This window comes from Rosa rugosa, chromosome 6 (assembly GCF_958449725.1).
Source record: "Rosa rugosa chromosome 6, drRosRugo1.1, whole genome shotgun sequence".
In the NCBI taxonomy this organism is placed as follows: Eukaryota; Viridiplantae; Streptophyta; class Magnoliopsida; order Rosales; family Rosaceae; genus Rosa; species Rosa rugosa.
Window position 1 is genome coordinate 31933413 of NC_084825.1, and position 18460 is coordinate 31951872.

The 18460-nt window shown below is 37.8% G+C and overlaps 3 protein-coding genes across 4 annotated transcripts; 1 reads left to right on the forward strand and 2 right to left on the reverse strand.

Moving 5' to 3' along the window:
• Positions 1 to 71: 71 nt before the first annotated feature.
• LOC133718873 (MATH domain and coiled-coil domain-containing protein At3g58210-like) lies at positions 72 to 2166 on the reverse strand. The gene is made up of 4 exons (XM_062145752.1): positions 1651 to 2166; positions 1108 to 1252; positions 623 to 786; positions 72 to 495 (listed from the first exon to the last, which is right to left on the reverse strand). The coding sequence occupies exons 2-4, from the start codon at positions 1146 to 1148 to the stop codon at positions 365 to 367; spliced, it is 336 nt and encodes a 111-aa protein (XP_062001736.1). The 5' UTR covers positions 1149 to 1252; positions 1651 to 2166; the 3' UTR covers positions 72 to 364.
• A 3265-nt stretch (positions 2167 to 5431) lies between these two features.
• LOC133715923 (arginase 1, mitochondrial) lies at positions 5432 to 9189 on the forward strand. Of its 2 annotated transcripts, none has more exons than XM_062142622.1 (6): positions 5432 to 5705; positions 5801 to 5960; positions 6089 to 6222; positions 7563 to 7772; positions 8327 to 8437; positions 8684 to 9189. In XM_062142622.1, the coding sequence occupies exons 1-6, from the start codon at positions 5565 to 5567 to the stop codon at positions 8942 to 8944; spliced, it is 1017 nt and encodes a 338-aa protein (XP_061998606.1). In that variant the 5' UTR covers positions 5432 to 5564; the 3' UTR covers positions 8945 to 9189. The 2 variants fall into 2 exon arrangements, with proteins under 2 accessions (XP_061998606.1, XP_061998607.1); XM_062142623.1 differs by lacking the exon at positions 8684 to 9189 and adding an exon at positions 8526 to 8618.
• A 7302-nt stretch (positions 9190 to 16491) lies between these two features.
• On the reverse strand, positions 16492 to 17436 carry LOC133716590 (NAC domain-containing protein 96-like). Its single transcript, XM_062143282.1, has one exon. It carries the CDS (start codon positions 17434 to 17436, stop codon positions 16492 to 16494), a length of 945 nt encoding a protein of 314 aa, XP_061999266.1.
• Positions 17437 to 18460: the final 1024 nt, after the last annotated feature.

Sequence of the window (18460 nt, forward strand, 5' to 3'; positions counted from 1 at the left end):
CTAGAGTAAACAAATACAAAGCTATTGAGAAATTTCTACCAAATTCTAATTTATCCCACGCTATCATCCACCCAAGTCAACCTAGATATATAAATATGTCTTAGACACAACTCCAAAGTCCAAATTAACCACAGAAAAAATGACAACAGGAAATACATTAATTACATGCAACTTTCATAGAGAAATTTGAGTTTAGTTTAGTGAATTTTTCATCTTAAAAGAGGAGAGACTGATTAGAACGAGAGGTTGGAACTAAATTATAACACCAGAAAGCTTCCAGTAAACCACAAGTCGAAATTATTATGAGACGCAGTGAAAGTTATGCCAAGTTGCCAACGGCTTCAAATCTATATATCTAGCTGGGTTAACTAGAAATTCCTTTAATAGTGATTTCTGCCTCCACAATGCATTGATCTTTCTTGAAAAACTTGGCCCTCTGTGTAAGGAACTCATCCCATCCCCAAGACCAACTCGAGGCACTGAACCACTGTTCACCTACATCAACCGGAACAAAAGTAGCAGTTATCAGTTAATGCCAATTCATTGAGAAAACAAAGAAAGAAATGCCATCCTAAATAGTATTATAGCTGATCGATCTCAGAACTAGCTAGGACAACTTTACTTTTAAGAGAATGATGTTTGCCGCAGTTCAGATCTAGAATTCGCAATGTAAACTCTGCAAATACTTCAGAGCCAGGAGGAAGGACAGCTGGATTATCCAATACCAAGAACAGAGAAAGATAATCACTACTGGTGCTAGTACCCTTGGGATACAGCATTAGTTTCCTGCAACATTAACCAACATATAAAACCAATTAATATTATTTAATTAGTTACCTCCTTTATATAGCTTGATAAAGGTACTTTGATGGGTTTATCTTCAAGAGAAATTTAAGATGTACTAAGAAGGCATATATGTATATATAGTTTAAGACTAGTACCAACAATAAGGCAACAACAATACAGAAGAATCAGATTTAACTTTGCAGGGCTATGACAAGCATCTAACAAATTCAAGTTGTTTATAATTTAAAAGCAAAGCAGAGAATTTCCATAATGAATTCAAAGAATCTAAAACACAAATAAATTAAGCACAGGATGAATGACCTTAGGCTTGCAGCACTTAGCACTGTAGTATAGAAGATCATTTCCTTTCTCTATGACATTGTCCCATTTCTTATTCTGACCGATCTTCTCGTCCAAATTTTCAATCAGAAACTTCAAATCTGCATCTGTTACCATTTTCGAGACTCTGTAGAAGCAGAAACAGCCATCACTCTATCAATACAAGATCACAGTTAATCCCTCCATATTCAACTTTAACAAAACTTAGTTCCAAATACCAAATTACCAATCAAGCCCAAAATCCCAACTTTTTGCAGAAATCAAAAAGAACTCGAAACCCCAATTGATTTTTAGATAAAAGCAAGAACACAATGAATCTAACCAACTCTCAATTATCAAATATCCAAAACTTCATTGAACCCAGATACTATGTTTTGGGAAAAACAATGGAAACCCTATTGAACAGAGACGAAACCCAATTTCAATCCCAGATTCAAACCCATAAAGCACGAAACTTGACAAGAACAAAACAAACCCAATTGAAAATGAACAAAACCCAGGAGAAAAAAAAAATCAAAACTTCACCTAAACTGTGAACCCCCAGATCCAGAAGCAATGGGATTTGAATCAGAGACACCATCTGTAGATGAAGAAGACGTTTTCTTATACAAAAAACCCTTGAAACACTACCAAGCCAAGATAATAAGCACAGCCGTCGGTGAAAATCTTTGCATTCAACCCTCACAGCAGCCATCGGTTTCCCATATTTGACTGACAGATTGAGAGAAGGATTGGTTCATAGAAGCAATCGATTTCCCCAATTCGAGATAGAGATTGAGAGAAGGGTTCTTTGCCTTCTTTTAGTCTTCCGAGATCCGAGAGAGAGAGAGAGAGAGAGAGAGAACTTGCTGATGGAGGTGATGGCGCCGGCAAGGGAGCGGAGGCGGTCAATGAGAGAGAGAGATAGTAGTGGGAGTGAGCAGAGGAGAGGGAAGTGGTGGTGGCCGTGGAAAGAGAGTGGGAGAGGAAGGAGGAAAGGGCTAGGGTTCGGGGAATAGCAAGAGAGAAAATGGGTCACCAGTTTTCAATTGTGAAGTTAGGGGTAAAGTGAGTTGGAAAAATAATAAGTGTGGGGAATGAAAATTTTGTTCCCCGCGTTCCTGAAAATTTTAACTTAGTCTTTCAGCGCGTTTTTGAAAATTTTAGAATGAAAATATAGACATCAGTCAACAGTAAAAAGCGATGTCAGTTATATGCATATAAATCGGTTTTTGAGGAATCGATGTTAATGACATTGTTTTACATCACGTGTATTTCTCACCGATTTAATTGTCATGATGTCTATGAGCATAATTCTAGTAGTGGTTGTTTGAGTTGTTGTTGGTTCCCGCGGGAATTTTTCATGTAATAGCATCTTTCAAATATCTCCAACAATGATGATGAGCAAACACAGTTTTCTCCTTATTTTTGAGGCTTATATTTGCTTGTTCCATCTACCAAAAAAATATAGACACATATCAACACTAATTACTAACAAAACTCACAATGAACGATAAATTAAAATATTGTGGATGAACAAAACTCACAATGTCGGCTTCAGTAAAACCTCTAATCTGTCTTCGTTTTGTCTTTGTTACTCTTGCAGCATATTTAGTACATTGAGTTTTTAACCACTGCAAGTGGCCTAGTGGTTCTTACCTAGTTGGGTGTGCTCCCCAACCTAGGTTCAAACCCCGAAGCTGTCAAAGTGGCCAGGCACTGTGCTGCAATGCACAGTTGGAGCATTTCACATGCGCCGAAAGGATTTATCTTGGGTCTAGGAAGTCTTTGGGTTCCCCTTGACAAAGTCAAAAAAAAGTACATTGAGTTTTTTATAGTTTTGAATCGAGAACGGAGGCTACCTGGATATCTCTTTAGGGCAAGCCCTGTTTCTGCAACATACAACTCTTCCCATTTTGCATGAATTCGTTGCCAAAATACAATCTTTGTTTGCCCGAACCCGGCCAATAGCAGAATCTTGACTTACATACAAAAATGCCTTGCATAGTGCATCGTCTTCTGGACCGGAGAATGCAAGCCCTCTTATTGGCTTTTCAGAATTCTCCATATTGAAATTTTTTTTTTTGAATAACAATAGAGTGAGAGTAAGGAATGAAAGAGGCAAATGAAAACTAAATTGAAGAAGTGAAATTGGGGTGAGAAAAATGGTGAAGTAAAATGAGTTTATATAGAAAAAGTAATTAATTATTTTTTCTAAACATAACCGTTGCAACATTAAAAAAAAAATTCATCAGAAAGCCGTTGAAAAACGGCTATTTTATCAGTAAAATTCAAAATTTTACTTTTCTCAAAAAAACAAAAATGTAAAACAAATTTTTATATAATTGATTGAATCAATTTCTGGCCGTTAGATTTAATTAAACATTCAATCATGACTCTTAGTTCAAAACAGAAAGAGTCGTTTGGTTAAGAAAAATTGTGGGGCCCAGACTATTCTGATCCCATAGCCCACTTGCATGCACTTGCATGCATCAGCAATGCAACGTGGTGGGTCCCACTAGATTTGGGTCCAATTTTTTTTGGGTCCTCTCTTGAATCAGATTTGATCTTTTATTTGGGTCTCCGACAGATATAGGTCCAAATTATTCCGACCCATTGCAACTTCAATCCATTACTTTTGAACTCAAATTTAGGTTTTGGACCCAAATTTGAGTCCCCATTGCTGATGCTCTAAGGATAGTGTAACTTCCATGTAATTACAAAAAACTATCGTAAGATTTCTCATTATCCTTAATCACCACTGTTTTCATTGCAATTTTCAAATCTATTTCACTAAAATTGAACATTTGCTCCAAAATTTCAAACCCAGAAAAATAATGTTGCAACTTGTGCAATCACTCTACACTAGTTACACTAACAACATGTGCAGTCACTTCACACTAGTTACACTAACACGTTAGCCTAATGACTGAAAAGGTACTTCAACTTCAATGTAATTATAAAAACCATCACAACATAACAAGTCTTTATTATTATCTCTAGAGGCAATTGTCAATAAATGCAAAAGTGAAAATGATAATTGTCTTGCAGCCAAAATATTTTTAAAAAGACAAAGAGATAGTATATGTAGGCCTGGTAATTCAGCCCATGACCCGTTAACCGCTTGCTAAAAACTCATTTATTTCCGCCCGATAACTTAACGTGTTAATGGACTGCCAACCCGTTAGTTAACGGGCGGAAACGGGCTGCACGATGGAACTCATCGAGCCCGGTTAGAAGAGAAAAAAAAAATAGTTTTTTTTTTTTTTTTTAGAATTGTGAGCCCAATATGTATTAACTTTTGATAGTTCGATTTAATGAAAATCAACAATGAAAAAGAGTTTTAATGGGTAATGGGCTGGAAGAGGGTTTAAAAAAAATAAAAAATAAAAACAATTTTGAGTATTCTTTTTCTTACTAGTGTAGTAGTACATGTAAATATATATATATATAGTGCTTGAATCAATATAATGAAGGGAAAACACGGCAGAGAAGAAAAAAATCTCAGAAGAAATATATGTGTGTAAGTATATATATGGTGTAGTAGTACATGTAAATATGCATCAAGCTTGCATGTTGGTATATATGTAATATTCATCTTTGTAACCCTGTGTCTATATGTGTAAGCCTAAGGCTATCTCCAATCGTCACGATCTAAAATTTTAGACTTTTGAAAGGTATTTTCATCCAAATAGTAAGGTCTATAATTTTTTCAACTCCAATCGTTCGAGGTTTAAATTATAGACTGTAATATATTTTATTATTTTTAATATGTATGAGAGCTATAATTTGAGTTTTGAATCAATCATGTAAGTTGAAGTGGGTCAATTGCTTGATCTAAATGGTGGTCTAAATATAGACTTTACACCTCCGTGAAACATTTTTGTAATAGACCAAATTTATGATTGGAGATGAATTTTGTTCAACCATGGTCTATAATATAGACTTTAAACCTTCTATTGGAGAAGACCTAAGCCAAGCTTTACTGCATCTCTTTGAAAAAAAGCTTCAGCTCCACGCCTCCATGCAGTTTTCTAACCGCTTTGTGTATACTCAATCCAGGTAAATAGTCCAAGAAAAAGAATAGTCATTCTTATTGGGCTTGGGCTTGGTTTTGGGCTTGGGAAGCAGACACAGACCCAACTCTCAAGTCCCAACGTCACTCACGGACTGCGGCGGCTTTTAACAGCATGCCGAGACTGACACGTCACAAAAACACCACCACCTCGAAGCGCGTGATGTCAGTTTCTACTTTTCCAGGATTTGTTTCTTTCTCCAACGTTAGAATGATTGCTATGTGACTCGGCAAATCACCATTCTAATTCAATATTATTACATTACATTACATTACAATCTAATCCTCTGAAAACCAAGAAAGCTCAAACCTTCACGTTTCTTTTCCTCCTTCACCCACTCACTGACTCTGGTTTCGACTCTGGCACCCATCCCTCTTCTCAGAAATGTCAATAATCGGGAGGAGAGGAATTCACTACTTGCATAAACTAAACTCTCCGAACGTCCCAACTGATTTGATACACAAGGGTCAGAACAGGGTCATAGATGCCTCCCTCACTCTTATTCGTGAGAGAGCAAAGCTCAAGGTACATGCTTTTTTTGTGTTTCTGATTGTGGTTGTACGTGGTTGATGTTGGAATCAGAATTGGTGAACTGGGTTGGGTTTTGTTTTTGGTTTTAGGGAGAGCTGGTGCGTGCCTTAGGTGGAGCCGTAGCGTCTTCTTCGCTTCTGGGGGTTCCTTTGGGACATAACTCGTCGTTTCTGCAAGGCCCGGCTTTTGCTCCTCCGAGGATTCGGGAGGCTATTTGGTGCGGTAGCACAAACTCTACAACTGAAGAAGGTATCCAAGAGTTTTTAATTGTTGAACATTATTGATAACAATATAGTATAATAATGAAAGATGTGGAATTCTTGTTGTTTGTAATGTTGTTTGGTGGTGAGAGTGATCATGGTGACCTTGTAATGCAGGGAAGGAACTGAAGGATCCGCGGGTGCTAACTGATGTGGGCGATGTGCCTGTGCAAGAGATTCGAGATTGTGGAGTGGATGATGATAGATTGATGAATGTGATAGGGGAGTCTGTCAAGCTAGTGATGGAAGAGGTAGGTTGTCATTTCTTGAAATCTTATGATTGAAAAAGCTATTAGCCGATTGTAAGTTGGTCTATTGGTAGAATTGTTTGGGGGAACTGGAAATTAAGCTTAAAATCATCATGCCTAGTTTACTGAAAAGTATAGCTACCACTCCTTTTTTTTTTTTTTTTTTTTGCAACATACTTGCAGGAAGGCGTAGGATTATGTCTCACCAGTCATGCTCTTCTCTGTTTTAGTAGAGGTGAATGTTATGCTCTACTAGCTTGATAACTCTGAAACCAGCTTTGCCAATTTTAATAGCTCCCCATTGTTCTTTGTCTAGCTGTCCACGAGAGTAGCTTAATGTGCCAAAGTCGCTTTATTTTATTATGTAGAACTGTGTTTGAGCACAATTGGTTGAACTACAAATATGTCACATACTCTGTAGCCTGCCTTGAGGTTTTTTTTTTTTTTTTTGGTTTAATCTTTCAATTGCTTGCAATTTTCTTATGCTTCAAAGCTGAGCTTTTTTAGGACATGCTTTGAAGCTGGCTTAGCGCAGTTCAAAGTTTTAAACACTTACAAACTATGCCATCCAGGTCCATGCTTTGGAGTATGCTTTTATTATGCCGTCATCCCTGCAGTATATATGATAGCATTCAGTTCAGGGCCACACAAACTATGGGCTACAGGATCACTGGATGCTTATCTTTCTCTTTTTAACTGAGACTGAACTGGTTTTGCTCAAACTTCTCAAGATCTCTATAGAAATTTTCATTTCCTATTACTGCACTAGAAAATGAGATCCTTTGAACGGATTAAAAGTACTTATAACTCAATTTGAAGATCTTAGAGTACTTCATTTATAATTGTGATGTTCTTGGTGTTAAATACATTACAAGCTCATTTAGCCAATTTCTCATATAGCTTATATGATAGGATCAAAAGAGAAAAATACTTCCTTCATTTTGCAGTTTCTAAACCTCAGACTTTCCTTCTTTGCTGAAGTTCCAACTGCTGTAATATTGAATTACAAGTTTCTAGGCAGACTCTTCTTCCAATTGTTGGAATGATCTACTAAGTATCTGGGTTAATATTTTGAGATCTTCATGCCCAACAAAGAAGCATGGAAAAGTCAGTTTACGTCAGTAGGCAACACTAATCTCCTGTTGAGTTTTTTACTGATGTTCCATCCGACGTAATATGTATCTGGTTTAACTGGATTCTGGAGGTCTGGGATCTGAAATTTCTGGGAAACCTTCACAGATATTATGACCGCTCTTCTTATTCAGTGTGGGATTTCTCATTGCAATGAATATAGCAGCCACCTTTTGGTGTATTAGATGAATATTTTTATTTTGCCATTTCAGGCTCCACTGCGGCCATTAGTATTAGGTGGTGATCACTCAATTTCGTATCCTGTTGTAAGAGCTGTCTCTGAGAAGCTTGGGGGACCTGTGGACATACTTCATCTTGATGCCCATCCTGATATTTATCACTCCTTTGAAGGTAATAAATACTCACATGCATCTTCTTTTGCTCGAATTATGGAGGGTGGTTATGCTCGGCGACTTTTGCAGGTAAATTCTTATCTATGAATAGATTGTGTCTATAGACCTCACAACTTTAGTCCCACTATTTAATCAAATGCTTAAGGAACCAAATATAAACTGATTAAAGGAGATTATTCACAATTTTGTGATATCTTTATTATTTTCACCTAACCTGACTAGGTGTGTGTACAATTGCTGATTTCTGTAGCACCTGATAGGAGTTTTGCATCACTTGTGGGAAAGTTTGTGAACATTCTCAGCCAAATTGCCCTTTTGTTCCCATCTCCTAGGATCTATTTGGGAAGTCACAGAAGGTGATGGAGATTTGTGTTTTGTTTCTTCACTCAACTGTGGTCTGCTGAATGGTCCAGGATATTTGCTTTAGCTATCCTGTTACCCATTGAACTTGGTTGCTATCCTGTAGCTATCCCATGTTGAGTGGGCAAAATATTTTCCAGTATGGCTTCATCACCTTCAGTATCTTCCCAAATATAGTTACTCTGTTATCCACCCCATGCCCTGTTTCAGTTGATATCCAGAGTTTGCAGTTAACCCAATGAACTTGGTTGCTGAATTTTCAGGTTGGTATTCGCTCAATTAACCATGAAGGGCGTGAACAAGGAAAAAGATTTGGTGTTGAGCAATATGAAATGCGAACCTTTTCAAGAGATCGTGACTTTTTGGAAAACCTGGTATATCTCTCTCTGTATGACTTTGATGTCAAGTTTAAAGATGCATCCATTTATGAGGTGACAAACACACACATGGACTTGACAAAAGGTTTGCAAAAATGGCTTGGTAAATAGTCAAATAATGGTACCATCAAAAGTTAATTAATGTGGTTTCAGAAGATGACGTCATGATACCACACTGTCAAAATGAGATGATTGCATGCTATTCATAGTGAGGGTAAACGTTAAGAAAATTTTGTTTGACAGAAACTAGGGGAAGGTGTGAAGGGTGTCTATATCTCGATAGATGTAGATTGCCTTGATCCTGCCTTTGCTCCAGGAGTATCACACATCGAGCCAGGGGGTCTCTCCTTCCGTGATGTTCTCAACATACTGCACAATCTCCAAGGTGATGTGGTTGCTGCAGATGTCGTTGAATTCAATCCACAGCGCGATACTGTTGATGGGATGACTGCAATGGTAGCTGCTAAACTGGTGAGAGAATTGTCTGCAAAGATATCAAAATGATATAATCCTTGGCAATATCTGGAGACACCAAGCTTCTAGATGAATTCATTGCAAGCATAATATTTCAGTAGTAACATCTTGTGCCTAAGCTGATATTAAAGAGCAAACAAGCATCTGTTAGTCTTTATCTCTTTGTTTAATGGGAATAAGCAGTTCCACAATTTGTTTATTTAACAAGTAGTTAGAAGTTGATGGCAGATTTACTGTGTCATAGTCAATAAGAGAGATCGAATTATTTTCAAGTATTCCTCTGTTTTAGTCAGTGTAAATGATGGTCGTGCTCTTCTTATAGATGGGACTTACACATTAATTACTACCATACCCTTAGAGCTATAACAATTCCTTGATGCATTAGAGATGCATCTGATACATGGCTTAGTGCAGCGTGTAGAGATGAAGATACAGAGAACTAACCTTGCTCTATTTTGTTGAGCTTTCAAAAGTTTGTTCGCCTTTTGACATTACACTGTTTCATTTATACAAATTACAAATCTATTTTTACATTATTTACACATGCCAAAAACCCACCGGTCATTCTATTAGCAAGACCTACTATGGACAATCGGTGGTCAACTCCATCGAGGTCAGGGTAAAAGTTGTGTTTTCCTCCTTATACACTGAGGAGGAAGGAATGTGATCGCTAGCAGCACCAGTTTCCAGAGCAACTGACTGACCCACAGATAGTAGAGCATAGGCTGCCAAGAAGGGTCTGAAAACAACATCAATGGTACAACAAGTGTGTGTGTGGATATGAACAGAGTTTACAAGACCAAACAATAAAGTTTACTGATTGCATCCAAATGATGAACCAAATATAAGACTCGGAGTCTCCGATTGGGCTATCATCTGAGTTCGCAACAATACATAGACATTGTGGTGTATTTTACAGGATAAGATGTGTTTAACAGGATATCCTGTCCCAATTAGATCAGGCTCCCTATAAGGAATTAAGGATCATCGCATCAATAGCAATAAGTCAGGTTTCAAGACCAGCACGTCAATTGGCCAAAGTGAAAGAACAGCAGCTCGTCTGAAATATACCAATTTGTCTTTTTTCTCAAGAAAAAGGTCTGCCACTCTGCCAGCTTAATAGTTGCCTTTCAACACTAGTGTTAGACTATTACACGAAAACCAAATTTTGTGTCCTATGAGTTCGATCAAGAGAGTGAGTTTTTTTTTTTTTTTTTTTTTTTTTTTTGAGGAGAAGAGAGTGAGTTGGAAGAGGCAAGTTACGGAGTTGCTTCGTGCTATTCCAACTTTGCTACCTCTAACTGGGATAAACGGTATATGTGTGGGCGGATGCACCAACTTCGTCAGTTTGAAATATAATTTATTCTATGTATAATAACTAATTAAAATATCGATACTCTTAATTATTAGAACCTTCAAAATAAAGATTTCATGAAAATTTTTAAATTAATGATTGGATGAGTGTTTTATTTAAGGGTGTGGCGAGTCTCCAAAAAACTCGGACTGGTTTTGGTCTAGGGTTTGCAAACTTCAGTTCTTGTCCGGCAGCGCCCATGGGTGGCGGGGCTTGCCTCACCGGCCAGTGGCTGCTGCTGGACGGGAATTTAATGACTAGAGGACTAGTGCTTCTTAGAGAGAGTTGCTGACTTTGGTGCGAACTGGGTGGTTGTTGGTGGCAAGCTCTAGACGAGGTCTTCGACTCGGTGGGCGGCGGTACAACGCGGGGTGAGCGTCGTCGAGGCACCTCCACGATCGGCGACATGCTGGAGGGACTAGACGGTGGCGGTGGCGTGATGAATCCGACTGCTTCGAACTGGTTTCGGTTTCTGCGTGACTTGTTGGGATTTTGCTGAGGGTTTTGTGGCAGCGAGGTTTTCGGCGGGGCGTTGAGGCGGCAAGTTCTGGCGGTAGGTGGCAGCGACGGGGCTGGCGTCAGTTTTTGCAGCGGCGGCATCAAGTCCGAGTTGTGGCGATCGCACAGTTGAGGCTGGAGATGGGCTGGGCGTGGGTCAAGCCACCCTTTGTTGGGCCGGAGTTGGTTTCTTTCTTGGGGCTGCTAGACTACTTATTTGGGCTAGGTTGTTTTGACTTTGGCCCAACTCTATGTTAGTAGCTTTGTTTACTTTCACTATTTCCTTTGTTTTAGGGTAACTATAAGTTTTTGGGCTTGCTTATTTACTATGTTTTTTCATAGTCTGTAGGCTTGCTTGAATAAGTGAGCATGGGTACCGTCAAATGATCGGACCTAATCTATGTATCGCTGTGGTTTTTCACAAACTCTTTATCTACCCAGAGATGGTAGAGGGAGGATATGTAATGGTCCTTTCTGGCCTGAGTATTAATATATCGACATGATATTCTTCAAAAAAAAAAATTTTAGGGTGTGGCTATTGTCACCCTACTATCTGTTTATTTCACCCTATAAATTTTATTTTCCCTCAAGTTTCCCATTTTGTTCCTTCAATTAAACATAAAAATGAATAAAAAATTAATCACTATTGCAAATGTTTTACGTCACCGGTGAAATCGCCGACCAGACTCTCTTTCTCTTGCTCTTTCTTTGGATCAAGATCTTTCTCTATTATAATAAAACTCTTAACAATGAATTAAAATTGCAAAACACTCGACCGCCAAAATTTTCAGTCAACAATGGTCGATAGTTTCTTCCTCTTTCTTAATTCTTTGTGTATGAGCCATCAATATAATTGTACCAATTAAGAGGCAGCAATAGATACCCTGCAGCCATGTGGTACTTACTTCCTCTTTCCATGTGGATTCTACCATTAATTTGAGTTTTTGAGTTATGGTGCTGCAATGTTTGGGAAGGAAAAGGGTCGGGTAGGGATTCTTTTTTTTCTTCTCCCTTAATTTTAATTATTTTAATACAGTTTTTATAATTCTAGTTTAACTCATGGGTAAAATAGGGTTTATATGGAAAAATATTGTTTATAGGGTGAAATAAGTAGACTGTAGGGTGTATATAGGGCTGTCAATGGGTCGTGTCGGGTCAAGGTAGGGGTGGGCAAAACACAGTACAAATCGGCCAAACCGGTCAAAACCGACCGGTAAATATGGTTTGGTTAAGGTTTTTTAATTTTAAAAATTGAAAGCCGGTTCAATACCGAACCAAACTATTTATGAATTGGGTTAGTTTGGTTTCTCTTTTGCTAAAACCGCGGAACCTGAACCGACCAGTATGTTTGAAATATAATAAGAAATTTTTTTAAATATATATATATATATATATATATTTATATATATATATATATATATTCATTTGTCCAGTTGTTCCAAGTTCTAAATATCCAATTATAACTTTATTCTCAAATGATATACTACCATATCGAATCCAATGCCCAAAGGCCTAGAAGTCTAATATATAATTGCTACGATTAATCTAATCCTCTCATATCACATATCTCAATCTCTCATTCTCTAACCTTTAATACTACCATATTAAGCTAGTATTTATAGCTAAGCCATCAAATATGTCAATCACTTTGAATCTATTCTAGATTTTAGTTTTGAATATTGGTTTTTGGATTTGATTATTGTATTTTAAATTTAGATTATGCTTATTTGATATAATTTTTATTTTTTAGATTGAATTTTACTAGAATTTTTTTCCATATAATATAATATAGGTTAAAACCACCTGACCGACCGAACCAAACCATCTTTAATTGGATTGGATTGGATCGGGTTATGCTTATTTTTTTTAATGACCGGTTGTCCAAAATGCTTAAACCGCTCACTTTAGTATAGAGACAGTTTAAAGTCAAAACCGATCAAACCCAATCCGTGTGCAACCCTATTTATGAAAATCCTTGATGTATAGTCTGGAACATAACAAAATATATCGTCATTTACATTGCAAAAAACCACCGGTCATTCCAATAACGGGACCCTATATTGAATATTGGCGGTGACCGGCTATGCCAATAGCGGTACCCTATATTGAATACCCGCGGTGACACATCCGATGTGGTCAATGGTAAAAGTCGTGATCTCCTCCTTAAGCTTAATGGAGGAAGGATTTTATCCACTAGCTGCAGCACCAGTTTCCTGAGCAAGCCTAGCACCAGCAGCAGCTGACCCACCCAGAGAAGGTAGAGCACAGGCTTAGAAGCAGTGTGTGGAAACAAAAGTGACAGGAGTGAAGCAACTGAGACCGAAGCAAACACCACCATGGCCAGGCAGCACCAATTATGTTCACTAATACCAAATCTATGACCAAAAATAGTATCATTACGGCTTATAACCCCGAACGCAAGGCAATAAATTAGCAAGCTAGACATCACAACCATCATGGTCTTGTGGTGTGTGTGGAACAAATTTTCAGATGGAAATCTAATCTGGACCAAGGTCAGGAGGATCGAAACAACGAACATCACAATGTCATGATGGTTGGAATGCATCGAGCAAAATGATGATGATCTGTTGATGAACTGCAGATTCATTGTGATGAAGCACACTGTGACATTACAAGGGCTTTGCCTCGGCATCCCAACTCTTAGTTACTCCCAGCAGCAAGAAATATTTGTTGTTAGGGATTGCAGGGAGAGGATGAAGAGCAATGAATGTATGGTATAAATAGAGTCGGGTTCCTAGAGGATAGGATTGCAGGCTTTTGTCAGTCACCTTTGTGACAATATTGATCTTGTCATTTACTAATTTTCCTTATTGTCTAATTAGAAGGATTAATTTGGTTTGTACCAAAAAGTTAATTGGTCAGTTTTTATTTTTACGAAAACAATAATGCTTCTTTGAGGTGTACCAAAAGATTCAATGAACACTTTTGGTTTTAACCAAAACAATGATCGGACTTTGGTGTCTGCCAAAAGATCAAAGGGATCCGTAGTTTTGTTTTTACCAAACCGATGATTGGGTGCTTTGGGAGAACCCAAGGCCAAAGGATGCTTTCTAGCGGGTAGTGTGATATTCAGTTGTTTTCTAAATTTACTTGCTTAGTGGATTCTTAGAGTCTAAGTTCTATGATTCTATCGCCTTCGAGTTGGTATTTGGCATTGATTTTCCTAGAATATTAATTTACAAATTCGAGCTAGTTATAATCCTTTCAGACCTTCCCAAGCTGCAAGCAGCTGGACGGGGTCATTGGGAAATCTTATAATTAAGACCAATTCTTTGTCCTCAATCTTTCTTATCCACTATGTTTTCAAATTTGGTTACTTTCTTTACCCATAGATATTTCAAATTAATTGTACAAAGCTTTAGTCTTGTCTTTCCAACTAATTAAGAAACTCATAGATGTAATAGGAGAAGGTGAGATCGATCGAAGAAGTGAATGGACTAATTCCTCAATGACCTCAGCGGTTTTGATAACCTAGCTACAAGGTATTTCATTTGCTAGGTAGCAAGTATAGCTGAAGTGTATAATTAATCTGATTTTACTAGGAAGGAAGGATCTCAAGGTGAGAATGACATTATCTTAATTAGTGAACTCAACAATAGCTCCTGTATCATCTTCCATCGGTAGAGTAAACAGCAAGTAATATTACTCTTTAGTTTGTTGACGCAAGTGTTTTCTTTTTATCAACAATAAATGTGAAACACCCCTGCAAATCTGCAATTGACTGACATGTACGTGCATATCTGATCAATTTGATTTTGAGAATGAAAACCATCTCAATTCACAGGTCGGTGAGCTGTGAACTGTGACCTGTTGGTAAGTTATAAATATTCCAATATTGTAAAAGTCATGAGTTCGATTCTTACTGACATATATAAGGGTGAGGTGGGTTAAAGGTTTAATAAATAATAATAATAATAAAATTAAAAAAACATCTTAAATCACATGGTTAGAGGCTGCAAAATCTAATCAATGCAAAAATTCCATAAATTAGTGCTATTACACCTTAAAGGCCTAATTAACATATGTTTTTTTTTTTTTGAATAAAGGGCTGGTGCGGTTGCCCTCAAGCCTTGATTAATGAAACTGTAGAATACAAGGGGGGGACATTGAGCCTAAACCCTTAATTACAATAAACAACTAGAGTATTTCCCGAACTAGTATCAGGAATCTCTACAGAAGACATGTATTCAAACAAGCACCAATTAGCAAAGAGTGCTCTAATGGCTACTCCATTTGCTTTGACATAGCGGTGACATAACGGAAAGATAACTCGATATGTAACCCGATTACAACGTAGCATAATTTCCATAAGCACAGTTTTCCTACTATGTTGCCGCCGGAGGATAGATCCGACGACACTTAGTTTCACCCTGCCACTAGGCGGTAGCGACCATTTGACAAAGCAAGGAACTCGCTGCCTACCTAGAGCAGACAAGACACTTTGAGTGCACACACATGCATATAGCCCGACTAGCCCTACACAATACATGCAGGGAATTATTACTCGCAAAATGCGCAACCAAACTAAATAACATAAAAAAATAACAACTAGAAATAAAATAACAGCCCAGACATATGTTTTGAAAGTCTGAATATATTTTATCAGACAAGCGCAATCAATTAATCCCAAGACAAACTAACTCCAATTGTAGCAAAAATATAATCGGTGTAAATGAATGTCTAGTTCAATATGAAACCCTACTACGAGACTACAAAATATGAAATTATCCCCCTTAGAAACCAATTGATTTTGGTTGAAAAACTAATCAAAAGAATCATATTGGTCGTTTGTATCTTACTTGTCAGGGGGCGGAGAACAGTGTGGAGGCTTGCCGGGTCCTAAACCACCCCCAGCTAAAAAACATGGCCCACACCATTTTCAGCCCATTCACAATGAATTTCATGGACCAACCACATGAGTCTGATAGAGAAGGAAAAAAAAAAAACAAGCGAACATACCTCATAACAAATCAGATTATGAATGAAATATATTTGGCTTTTTGTGTGTAAATAAGGCGGGTTGAACCGGGCGTGGGGTTGAGCCTCCCAGTTAGATTGGATTCCAAACTCCTTAGTTAGATTGGATTCCAAACTCCTTAAAAAAAAAAAAAAAAAAGAGGGATTGAATAAAAAATTTATTGATTTGAATGTGAAAAGAGTATAGTTCTCAGATCAACAGAGTCTCCATCGATCTACAAGAGAATGTGATGTACATTTAGCCTAATTCCTGAAACCCCCATTCCAATATAGAAGTAGTGTATCTCAATTCATCTATACCCACACTAGTATTCACTATGTATATTACTATATACCCTGCTTGTTGTATAGTATTAACACACGTACTTCAGAGTTTAGACAGGTTTTTGTGGACAAAAGTTAATATTTATGCTTAACGTATTTGAACGAAACTTATATAATGAAATCACACATAAATTACATATGATAAACGAACACGTATTTGATGTTTAGCGCTAATCACACATAACAAGCAAGGACAAACATCACGAACTTATGATATTTGCTATTTTGTTTTATTTTACGTTTAGAGAAGATAATATTTTAAGCCGAAATTGTTTCAGGCAGTATACTGCCAGAAGAATCCAATAAATCACTTGCAAAATTATAAATCAAATACAATACATACATAAGCAGTGAGCATGGAGCACTGATGGAAAGCTAATAATTGTAATGGACACCATCATATTCATATATACGTCGACCTCATTGATGATGTGTGAGGGTGAGGTGTGGTGCCGAGGTCAGCTACCATCTGCTGCCACAGTTTTTCTTCCCTCTCAGAGAAATTCCTCTTTTGATCATCTCCAGATGGAACGATAAATTGCTGCCCCCAATATTGCTCTCCAGCTGCAAAGTGTTGCACTTCCTGATTTTCTTCACCAGGAAAGGTACACGGCGGCAATGGAACTGTTTGTGCATTAGGGTTATTAATGCATGGAGGTTGCAAGCACTGTTCCTGTTCATCTTGTTCTACGCCTAACCCTAATGGCGGTGGTAATGCATTGGAAGTGGATAGTACAAGACATTCTTGCTTCGGTTGCTTGCTAATCAGGTTAGTTCCATCATCCAGGACAGAATTGTATCCGGGCATCTGTTCTTGCCGTTTTCTTTTGTTTATTTCGGGTTCCTTTTTCTTTCGAAGTACACAAAGAACATAGTTTGTTTCTTGTTTCCTGTGTATGAGTTGGGATGGATCAAGTTCAAACTCATGCATGATCCAACAGCCTTCATGCGGGGATCCTTGGTTTTTATAACCGAATGTTTTCTTGTAGCCAATCACTCGATTAGTCTCCGGAGAAATTACTTTCTTGCCGGACTCTTCTTTCCAAGTGCCACCCCTTCCGACTGTTCGGCCTACCCGCGAGTCTTTTGGAGTCTTCTTCTTCTGCTGAGCGAAGAAGTAGAGGTCTTTGTTTTTCCTCAAGTCGTTTGCTCTTCTGGTTTTATATGTTTCCCATATCTCCCAAGGTTCTTGGTCACCGTATAGGTCACAGTCAAACACCACGAGGTCTCTGCCGGGTACTTGCTTTCCATGCACCATGGGCTTCAAGTAGCAGAGAAGCAGTTCATCTTCCATGGGGACAAATCTCTGTCCCGGTAGCAGATGATCGTCATGCCCACCGCTGTCCATTCTGTAACACTCTTTCGTTTTCTTTCTTTTGCTTGGCTTTGGATTGTTGCAATTAATGCAGTGGCTAGGTCAATTTATAGTAACTACTAACTTCGAGTCCGACTTGATCGTAAAATACGTGGGAAAATTGGATTTCCAATTAATAGAAGGTTTCTATTTCTTTTCCACATTAGTTACTGATTTGCAATATTACATCAGAAAATATCTGCAACATTTTTGTAAAACATTTATTTTCCGTTGTATTGAAGAGGAAACGAATATGCATCATGATATTAAAATATTTAGGGCTAAATATTGATTACTACCTTGTAGTTTGGGTCCAAAATCAATTCAGTCTCTGAACTTCTAATTTCATCAAGAACACCCTTGCACTTTCAATTAATTTTGATCTAATAGGTCCAATTTATTAGTCTTCCGACAATTGAGTCATTTAACTTGTTGACGTGGCTCATAAATGGCCTATGTTTTATGATGTGGTGTTGAGGTGGTCTGTATAGTCAATTTAGGAGTGAGATCGACTATTAGAAATTTATCAAATATATAGTTTTTCAACAAATAATCCAACTATAACTTGAACCCATAACAGAATATTAACGAATTGGACCTATTAGATCAAAATTGAAAGTGCAGGGGTGTTTTTGATGAAATTAGAAATCTAGGGACTGAATTGATTTTGGACCTAAACCAAATAGTAGTAACCAGTATTTAGCCCAAATATTTATGTAGGCTCTCTCTCTCTCTCTCTCTCTCTCTCTTATCGGACTTTTGCTATGGATTATCGGACTTTTTCTATGGATGTGGCCGATTGGGGCATGTCATAGAAGAATGAGAATTTGGAGAAAGGGATGAACTGGGAAACATAATAAAAAAGTTTGGGACAAGCTTAAGAGGAATTGGTTACACCCAGATGATGGAGATAGATGACGAAGCACCGGCCCCAAAAACTGCAGGAACTAGGCGGAGGTCTCAGGTTGAATGGGTTCCAAGAGTGACTGGTAACTACTCCGATCCGGCAACCAGTCGG

Excerpts from the sequence above, each read along its gene's own strand:
- LOC133718873 (XM_062145752.1), bottom strand. The coding sequence starts at position 1,148 with ATGATCTTCTATACTACAGTGCTAAGTGCTGCAAGCCTAAG. Across the intron at positions 787-1,107 it reads CTAAGTGCTGCAAGCCTAAG|GAAACTAATGCTGTATCCCA; the intron begins GTCATTCATCCT and ends TTAATGTTGCAG. Across the intron at positions 496-622 it reads CAAACATCATTCTCTTAAAA|GTGAACAGTGGTTCAGTGCC; the intron begins GTAAAGTTGTCC and ends CGGTTGATGTAG.
- LOC133715923 (XM_062142622.1), top strand. The coding sequence starts at position 5,565 with ATGTCAATAATCGGGAGGAGAGGAATTCACTACTTGCATAAACTAAAC. Across the intron at positions 7,773-8,326 it reads ATGCTCGGCGACTTTTGCAG|GTTGGTATTCGCTCAATTAA; the intron begins GTAAATTCTTAT and ends CTGAATTTTCAG. Across the intron at positions 8,438-8,683 it reads GTGACTTTTTGGAAAACCTG|AAACTAGGGGAAGGTGTGAA; the intron begins GTATATCTCTCT and ends TTTGTTTGACAG.
- LOC133716590 (XM_062143282.1), bottom strand. The coding sequence starts at position 17,436 with ATGGACAGCGGTGGGCATGACGATCATCTGCTACCGGGACAGAGATTT.